This window comes from Sarcophilus harrisii, chromosome 1 (assembly GCF_902635505.1).
Source record: "Sarcophilus harrisii chromosome 1, mSarHar1.11, whole genome shotgun sequence".
Lineage (NCBI taxonomy): Eukaryota > Metazoa > Chordata > Mammalia > Dasyuromorphia > Dasyuridae > Sarcophilus > Sarcophilus harrisii.
Genome location: NC_045426.1, coordinates 273,609,296 through 273,619,529, shown reverse-complemented (window position 1 = coordinate 273,619,529; position 10,234 = coordinate 273,609,296). Strand labels below are relative to the sequence as shown.

The following is a 10,234-nucleotide window of genomic DNA, read 5'->3' as shown; positions in this document are numbered from 1 at the left end:
CCTTGTCTCAAAAATGAAAAAACTGGGGCTGAGGGATTATCCTACTTCATCTAGCAGAAGAAAATCCAGTCTCTTCCAAACATGTCAGTGGACTTTGGATTGGAGCAGTGATTTCATAGAGAACTCCCCAAAAGTAAACTGCTCTTAGTAATTCACATCAGTACTTGCTTTTCAATTTATAATCTAGTTTCCTAGGGTGCTACAGAGGCTTGGCCAGTCAGTCAGTATGTGGCAGAAAAAGTGGAACAATGAGGATAGATCTCTATTCATTCTATCACACTATGTCCTTCAAATAGATATGAGAAACTCAAATAATCACTATGAACATTTCTGGGTAATAGGGTGTGCCATAATTGGGCATAAGGATTCAGGTTTTCCTTGGAATAAATCGAGATTAATATTTAATGACCAGAAGGCTGCTGGTTTCATCTTGGAAGGCTTTGGTCACTTCATCAGCTTCAGACTTAAATTTCTCCTTAAGGCAGTATTCTTAGTAGTAAACATTTATCATTTAGAGAAAGTCAGAGACAATCCATGTACTGAAGGATCTTGGGATGGAAACTAAAGGGACACAACAGACTAGCTGTGGTGACATTGAGGCTGAGACCTGAAGAGAATAACTATAGCCAGAGGATATCTATATAGGGAAAAGATACATAAAACTAGGAAATCCCAGTCTTGCTTGACTTCTGACAAGCCTTGGGGGCAGGTTCCCAGGGCTACAACAATCCCCATGACAAGATATGACCTTGGCACTTTTTCCCAACCTTTTATATAATATGCACATGCAAATTATAATCATTATATTTGCTTCATAGGAAACAAATTTCCTTTTCATGTGAAAAAAAAGATACAAATTTGTATAAAGTATCAAAACCTAGAACAAGTTTTATATATAGAGTCACAAGAATCTTCCCATACTACAAATTCAATCTACAGCCAGAGGTTTCAAAAAGCTTGTTTATTCATAGAGTGAAATATAGAAAAACAATTTAAAGTCACCCTCTTCCCAATAAAAGTGCAAATGTTTGGACCTTAAAAGAGAAAGAAAACGGCACATTTTAACACTTTGAAATAGGCAGAAATTTTAAGCAATTTTTTTTTTTTTTTGCAATAGCAGCAGAACAATACTCAGTTAATTCTTTGGTCTTTTTTTTTCTTCAAAGACATTTTACAATGATTTTTCTCTGCCAGAGGACAAGAAATATTAAACAGACTTGCTTTGCAATATTTTATGCACTTTTGAAAAATAAAATAGGTGGAATGTTTTAAGATGACTGAATTAAGGCATATTAGCTTCAGGAGGACAACAACTGTCATATATTTTTTTCTCTCCCAAGGTTTCCTGAATCTACTAGGCACTTAATAGTGTTGCTAATCAAAATATGCCAAGTTTGCTTAAGATCACATTATCTTCTGATAAAGGGAAAGAAATATGTATATGACTTAGTTGTACATCTATATAACTTGATATATCTATCTTATTCTTCTCCAGTCCCTCCCACTCCTACATCCATGGCTAATAGGATCATTATAACCTACCCTTATGAGTATTTTATACCTTTCAAAAATATAGGTATAAAAATATGTACATATGAAATTACAAAACAGTAGTGTCTAAGAAGCCATAGATATGCTTTTAAAAATAACAATAACTATGATAATACTGAGGGGTTTTTTTTTTCCCCTTTTCAATGTACACTGTAAACCAGCATTAGCTTTGCTATTCCTCATAAACCTCTCATGACGTAGGGGTACAATTATCTTCAGTTTACAGATGAGAATGCTGAAGCAAAGAGGCCCAAAGTCACAGAGGGCACTTGGCTCTTGAGATAAGGGAGAAAACCAGAATTTTGAGGTAATATCTTACTAAGAGACAAATTTCAATCCAATTTTGCAAAGTGGCACTTGGAGGTAGACTACCTTTTTCAGGCTGCTAGGGATGCCAATGGTTAAAGTCCTGCTTCAGTGGAGGCTAATCTAGTAGCCTGAAAAAGTTAATATACCCATGTGAAGGGGAAGTTCAAGACTGAATTTAAGACATGGTAAAGTGAGACAAAGGTTCAAATTATTCCCTTGGTGGAATCTGGCTTATTCCCAAGGTGGTACTTAAGACACTGCCAGAAAATATGTGCCATCTGGATGGTCAAATCCAATATGGCGGAAGAGTCTAAGCATCCCAGGGAAGGAAGTGCTATGAATTTACTCACACTTCCTCTGCTAAAGAATCCAATTGCTATCCTAACAATTCAATTCTCCATAGTAACATTAGGCAAATTGTATATAAAAAGTCCTACCTGTAGCTTTATCATTCTGCTGGTTTAGCTTTACAATAAAGCTTAGATAAGATAATATCTAATACTTGGAATACTGCACCCCCAATATAGATAACAAAATTACAATCTATAACCAAAAACACCAAATTATATTATTTGAGGAGTAGACCATTAACATAATACAGAGTTAAAATGAATTCCTCCTACCCCATTCTCTATTACCCCGTCCTCTCCTATCATCACAAGTTTTCACTCTTCAGACTGCTTACTTTGCCATCTTTGATTCACTTTCCTAGTCCTTCCAACATTCTTTGTTTCCCTTTCTCATTTTTCTTTTCTCAGGCTTCAGTTTTCAAAACCCTAATTCTATCCTCCTCAGAAGAATCCAGTACAGTTCCCATAGGGGTCAGTGGAAGTTACCTTTGGGTGCCTCAAGCTGCAATCATTTATACCTTCCCCCAATTTTCTCCTGGCATCAGCAACTCATATAACTACAGGTACCAGGAGAAAAATAAAACAAACTTATTAGAAATTTCCATGTATTTTATCTCCAGTACCAAAAAAAGTGTAAATTAAAAATATATATGAGAGAGAACTACCCACTGGAGTGTCCACCCAATTAAGGGAATAGTGCTATAATAAAGTAAAAAATAAACTTAAGTGCCCTAGGCAACCACCATCCCTTGTTATATGCCATATTATTTCAAGTGTACATAGTACATGTTTTGGGCTACTAAGCATTGACCAAAATTGATCTAAATCTTTAAGCTTTGGTTACCATGTACAATGAAAAATTGTTCAGCATGGCATATAAATAAGACATTTATGTTTAGAAAACACAAATACAATGCCCCATTAATTTAAAAAAATAATAAAGATAATAATAAAACCTTGAGAATAGTCATGGCTTTAGATAGGATACCTGAAAATAAAGCTGCAGCAGCAGCACATTATCAAATTTATATTTTTAAATAACATTTTTAATAAAGAACCCATCACCGCAGTTAGAAAATGTGATAAATTAACCTTCTGAAGTTTTATAGTTGCTCTATTTCTTCTATCTTCCCACTCAAAAGATCAAAAAATTCCTCCTAAACTAAAATGGAAATGTTTTGAGGTCAACTATTTTCAATTGTCCCAGTTCCTTTACTGGCTAATGAGAATGCTCTTTAGGTTGATTACATGAGATTTATATATATATATACCCAGATAAAGAATAACCTTAGTATCTATTGAAAAGTTTATCTTAATGGCAAAGTTTAGATTCCTTTATGTCACTTGCTTACAGACAGATGTTTTGGCAAATTCAGTACCTAATGACTAACATTGATATTTTAAAAAAAAGAAGAAGAAGAAGAAACTGGAATGGCTTTTGGATAGAAACTACAAACTGAGTTATCTACCAAAAAAAAAACCCAAAAAAACCTAAATCCTCCAAGACACATTTCCAATCATTCCCCTAATGACTTATCCTATGTTTCAAAGGAAGCCAGTGTTCAGTGCAGTCCAGTCTGAGAAGTCCTCATGTGAGGTTATTGCTTATAAAATATTCATTCAGAAACTTGAGAAAGGAACCTCCCAAAGCAGCAAATTTTGAGGAACTTCCTCAAGACTGTCCAAGCACTCATCAATGGTCTTATTCTGGACAGTTAGTATTTTACATTTTAGAGACTGAATTCTTGAGATACACATCCATTTATTTTAAACACACAAAGGATAGATTAAATCCAAAACCCTGTCATTCCAATCAGTTGGACAACTGCCCAGGGAAAGCGGTTAAAAATGTGACTTGCACCTCAGTCAAAAACAGATTCAGAAGCTCCTAAGAAAAGATTTCAGAAAAGAAATAGAACTTCAATGCTATGTTGGATTTCCTTAGTTATATGATTTATGCCTAGAGAGGGGGGCACAATTAACAAAGATTATCATTTCCTTTCCTCTCTATTTTCTGCATTTTCCCTTTGCTACCCAAGGAATAACCATCCTTAATGAACCTGCAAACCTATTCCCAAGGTATTGTACTATGTGAAAATGCAGCTATTTTATGGAAGTCTGGCAGTCTCTGAGAATACACAGTATTAAAATAACTGGCATAGCTTTCCTTCAGGGTCCCTTCAGGCTCTAAGTTCAGCTTGAGTGGTGGCTGTGCAATGAAACAAAGGTCATTCCAACATGAATGTACCCTGGGTTTTCAGTAAGGCATTTTAAAATGGGTGGAGGGTGGCTGTAGAAAAGATTACCTTGTATCAAGTAGCAAAAATTTGGCATAATAAGCCAAAGGGAAGGCCTAAATAATCTAGGCACTGATAAGTTTTATGATTTCATCAGTGTTGCTGAAAAACATTTGTTGTTACCCATGGTCCTTTGCACTAACCAGCATTTTTCATTCCTTGGTTCTTCAGGAATGCTAAGTAAAGATGCCAACTAATTTATATTGCTGTATAATTGGTCTGCAAAATGCAACACTTGGTAATAACAATCACTATAAAATTAAGGCATTTATCAAAATAAAGTGCTATTCTCTTTAGAAGGGTTTTTTTTTTCCCCTAACAAATTCTCCATCACCCTTTGGCATGCTGTGCAACGGAATGCTTTGAAATCTTGTCAAACATGTTCTTAATTGCACTGCTCACAGAGCACACTAATACTAATTTGTAGAATCTATAACTAAGTTACACAGTACATCATAGCCTCCTCTTCCAGCTGTGGTTTAAGATCCGGATTGATTTTTGTAAGGCAAGCGAACACATGCTATGGGCCTAGGACAAAAGACGCGCCCCACCTTCCCCAACTCCCCTTTCGACCATACTCTCCCAATTTCCCGGGTTCCCATAGATTATTTGGAAAGGAATCATCATTTAAACCGTGCTTTCTTTGTTCCTAAGGTAGTGGCAGCAATGTATATATCTCTAGTATCTATAATGTAAAGAAAGCTTGGGCCAAACTCTGGCGGGGGATGAGGAGGGCCCTCCAAAACTAAAGGAGCCTCCTCTGCGCAGCCATTCATTCTGGCGACTCGATGGTTTTACCCGGACCCGCACCCCGCAACCCCACGAACCAAAAGCGTGGTTTGTTCATTTTCCGACCCTCACCTCCCCGGCGGCACCGAGAGAGGGCCCGTACTAGGCTGGGAACTATCCTTCAGGATCGCTTCGCGGAATCAGTGGTCAGGTGAAGGCTCTTTCCCAGGTTTAGGGATCGTGCTCCGGGAAACCTTGGACTCGTTGGCTCCGAGGCTGGGGGCATCTGGACAGGTAGCGGGGTCCCCCGTAAACCCGGAGCAGCTGGGGCAGCCGGCGCCACGTGGACACCAGCCGCGCCGCCACCAACTCCCGGGCGCGCCCGTCGTAAGAGGCCAGGAGGTCTACGGGGGCAGCCTCGCGCAACACTTTGGGCAGCGGGCCGATCTCGGCGGAGAGTCCGACCGCTCCCTCGGGGCCCAGAAGGCAGTGAAAAAGCGGGCGGCGGCGGAGCAGGCAGTCCCGCAGGTAGAGCACCAGCTCCTCCAGCCGCTCTCTCAGACGGAGCTCTTCCCAGCTGTGCAGAGAATCCCCGCGCAGCAGCAGCGTCAGAAGCGCGGTCTTGAGCGTGTAAGACGACAGGATGCGCCCCCACTGCGAGGAAGCCCCCGGGTCCAGCCCTCGGGCGCCCAGGTCTCTCAGCGCCTTTAGCAGCTGCAAGCATTTAAGGTGACAGGAGCCCGGCGGGGCTCGTTCTTGCAGCCAGCCCAGGAGGCGTTGCTCCTGGCGGGCCGTGTTCAATCCCCACAGCGCTTCGGCCTTCAGCCCTCCCGGGAGGTCCGGCAGGAGCCCCGGCGGAGGCCACGGCGGCGCCACTAGGAAGACTCCGTCGCCCAGGTGCACGGCGGGGATCAGGCGCACAGCCATGGAGAGCCGGCAGCACCCGTAGTCGGTGCGACAAGGTAGAATGTGCAACGTGGGGGGCTGGTCGAGGCCCCCCGGGGACAGGCTGACTCGGCAGCGCTCTTCCAAGCTGTAGCGCACCGTGGCGAGACACCGCTGCAAGTGCGCCTGAAACCAGCGCGACACCAGCGCCGCAGAGAGGTGGCGCCGGCCGCGCAAATCCACACAGAAGCCGTCGGAGAAGGGCTTGGAGTCCCGGTGCCACTGGTGTCCGGCCCCGCCCGAAGGCGGCGGCGGCGGGGCCTTCAGGGCGCACACGAAGCAGCCACGAAGCGCCGCAGGCAACTCGGGCTCCGATCCCAATCCCCGAGGCTCCAGCGCCACCAGAGGGGGCAGGCGCAAGGGCACCAGCACGTCGAACCCATCGGGCCGGCGGATCTTGTGCTGCTCGTAGGCGCTGCCCACCTGGACGAAGTCCCCCCGAAAGGCCAGAGCTAGCGCTCCTCCGGCGGAAGGGCCCGGAGAGCCCCGGGCCCGGCCGGCCCGGACCAGCTCGCCCACGATGCGGCTGACGTGCGCCTTGCTGTGGCCCAGCACATGCGGGGACAGGCGAACTTCGTGCTCATAGTAGCTCTCCAGTAAAACACTGAGGCCCGGCTCATGCAAGAGTCTCGGGGAGGAGGGGGCGAGCCCCTGGTGGGGGGCTCGAGGCAGGAAGCGCTGGCGGGCAGCGTGGCGAAAACGCAGAAGGAGGTAGCCCAAGAACAGCAAGAGAATGGCTTTGAGCAGCGGGAAGCCGGCATCCTCGCCGTCCTGGGGCGCGGTAGAGCCGCCTCTTCCGCTCAGGACGTGGTAAAGGCAGACCAGGGCGGTGCAGAAGCCCGTCACCAGGGGCCAAAAGACCCGCAGATTAAGGGTGTAGTGCACCGACATGCTGGGCGCCCGGGGCGACGGACGGTGGCGGTCAGCCCATGGTCCGGCCCTCCGCGGCGACGCTGGCGCCCCCTTTTCCGCCCCCGCATACAGGCGGTAGTTTGAGCCCTGCCCTGCCTCCGTCTCCCTCCGTGGAGCCGGCTCAGCCCTTATCGGGTCCTCGGAAGGCAAGCCTCCCCTTCTCGGTCAGTTCCGGCGCCCGCACCTTCTCCGGCTCCCGGGCTCTCTTCGGTCCCTTCTCCCAGCTCAAGTTCTCTTTCCAGCTCAGGTTCCGGCTCTGCCCCACCCCGCCCTCCAGCGCAAGCCTCGGGTCCGGGCCGCTCCGCTGCTCTCGTCCCGTCTCTAGCTCAGGGCTGCTCCCAACTCGGTCTCTTTCGTGGCCCTGGGTCCAGGCGTAGTCCCTCCTGCCAGCTGCTGCCCGGCCCCTAACCCGTTCGTTGTAGCCTTACCCTCTCCCGGTCCGCGCTCCTTTCAGCTCACTGCCCTGCCAGACTCGGAGGCCCTCCCCTCCCCGTCCCCGCCGAGGCTCAGATCGGCGAGCTGTCGGGCCGCTCGGGCCGCGTCGCAGCTCCGGCACCGCTGGCACAGGACTCCCGAGGCTCAGGCCCCGGCTCTCCCCGATCCCGTTACTTGGGCCGAGAAGTTCCTCTTCCGAGGAGAGAAGAGGCCGAGCCAGCGAGTGGGGAGGAAATGCCGATGTCTGGGAGTCGGGCAAGGAGGGCGGGGTCGGCCCCCTCCCCCGGGGCCGCCTCCTTAAAGCTACACGGGGCCGGGGCGGACCTGGAAGTCCAGCAAAACTGGGCCAGAAACTTGGTGCTTTGCAACCGGGTACTGAAAATACCAGAAATGCAAGACCTGGAAACTCGGAAATGGACTTGCTGGGGCGGGCGCACTCCGCGCAAGCTTTGGCCCAGGGCAGTTAGTGCACGAGCGGAATTGTTGATAAACAAACAGCCAAAAGGAAAGTGGAGGGGAGAGGGAAATTAAAAACACACCCAGGCTATAATCCCTAAATGTAGTACGCTCTTGCTAGCAGGATGGGAGTGGTGAGCTTTGGTGCTTATAGACATAGGACCAATTGTCCCATCTTCCTTCTTACCTCCCTTTCATTCTTCTTCCTTCCCTTCCTTTTCTTTCTTTCTTTCCTTCCTAACTTTTTTCTTTCTCCTCTTCATTCTATATATGTTTATCTGTATGTATATGTAATGGATAATACATATGTAGTGGCTGGTTGGGGGGAAGGTAGTAATACTCTAGTAATAGACCTATTATATATTCCAGTTTTCCTTCCCTCCCCTCTTCTCCTCTCTTCTCCTCTCCTTCCCTCCTTATCTCTCTCTCTCTCTCTCTCTCTCTCTCTCTCTCTCTCTCTCTCTCTCTTTCTCTCTGTCTCTCTCTCTTTCTCTCTCTCTTTCTTTCTCTCTCTCTCTTTCTCTCTCTCTTTCTCTCTCTCTTTCTCTCTTTCTCTCTCGCTCTCTCTCTGGCTCTCGCTTTCTATGTCGTCTCTGTCTCTGTGTGTCTCTCTCTCTGTCTCTCTCTCTGGTTTCCATTTTTAAACCAAGAAAACCCATTTGTCTAAATCATAGTGTATGGAATAGAGAGAGATAAGGTGAAGAACTTACAGGAATGTATGAATTCTTTTTCTGTATTTTATTATTTCTGTGTTTCCCCTAGGACCTGTATAATATGTGCAGGCTCATATCTACTTGAGCCTTGGCCAGCTAGAAACATATTTACTTAACCTGAGCTGATGACATTTATTGGTATTTGACATTTATCGATATTTAGTCTATTAGCTAGACCACTGTCTGCTTGATTAAGCCTGAAGGCCTGACTTTCTGTTTCCTTGAAATCAGGAGATTTCGGGGAAACAGAAACCTTCCATTCCAATCTCCCCAAATAGCAACAACCAATTAGATGCCTCCCCTTCCCCTTCTCAATGCTCTCTTACTTGTGATGTAATTTCTTGTATAAAAGCTATGTATCTTTACTACTTCTTTAGCCCTCCTACCATGAGCTTTCTCTTTCTTATCTCGCGATGGGACGGCTCATCCTCGGGAGGTTTTCAATAAACAACTTTTCTGCCTTCTACTGAGTGATCTCTGAGTAGTCATTTTGGGTAAGGGTCTTCTACATCCCTCACAATAGCAAAACAGAAATTAGAGAAGGTATTCACAAAATAATACCTACTAGACAATACAGAATGAAGAAGTTCTCTCATTGGGAGAGAGAGAATTCTGTTCAATCAAGAGTGTCCTGGATCTCATCATCAAGGGAGAAACTCCCTGATGAAGTCTCCAAGTAGCAAGCTGGGGATAGAGGTATGATAGAGACTGTCAACATCTGTCGTATGTTCTCAGAATCTTTTCCTTCAAGCAACCTGAAGTAAACTCCTTTATTTCTATTTTCATTCTATCTCTATATTTCCTCCAAGGGAAAAGGAAACAGCTACAGGGTGCCAGAGCTCACCCCTTCCCCCAATGACCTGGAAAATGAAGACAAGAGTTCTACCCCCATATTGCCACTAACTGGCTACATGATCATGGACAAATCAGCTACTTTGAGTCTTAATTTATTCATCTCTAAAATGAAAAGATTGGATGACTTAAGGGTCCCTCAACTATTAACATTCTATTTTAATGATTTTATATCATACACTTGAGAATTCACATTTTGAATTTAAAGAAAAACTTACTACAAATTAGCTTGCATTTTTTTTTATAATTATGCAGCAGAAAATAAATCTAATATTTTTATTCAGGAATCACCCTTTGAATCAGCAAATCCTATGAATGCGACCTATTTCCCAGATGAAAGTTAAGTCTTTAATACTCTGTCCATTGCTACCTCTCCTTGCTCCTCTTTGATGGTATGTTGGAGTAAGGGAAATGTGATGGAATTGCGATAGAGTCCTTCTCAAACTATCCCTATGGGGAAATATTGGATAAGCAATTCATTATGGCTGACTCCCAAAGATTGAGCCCAATGTTCAGGGAAACGACAAAGGATATTGAAGAAAAAAAGGGGGGAAAAACATCAATAGCAAGCAGCCCTACTACTAATTGCTAGCATTTATACAGCTCTTTAAAGATCCTCAAAACAACTCTTTGAGACTGGTGAAATTATTATCCCCATTTACAGATTAGGATACTGAATCTGAGA

General features: G+C 45.0%; 1 protein-coding gene across 1 annotated transcript; it reads right to left on the bottom strand.

Annotated features, from left to right (window-relative positions):
- Window positions 1-942: 942 nt before the first annotated feature.
- On the bottom strand, window positions 943-7,097 carry ITPRIPL2 (ITPRIP like 2). Its single transcript, XM_012542745.3, has one exon. It carries the CDS (start codon window positions 7,070-7,072, stop codon window positions 5,468-5,470), a length of 1,605 nt encoding a protein of 534 aa, XP_012398199.2. The 5' UTR covers window positions 7,073-7,097; the 3' UTR covers window positions 943-5,467.
- Between the last annotated feature and the right edge of the window lie 3,137 nt (window positions 7,098-10,234).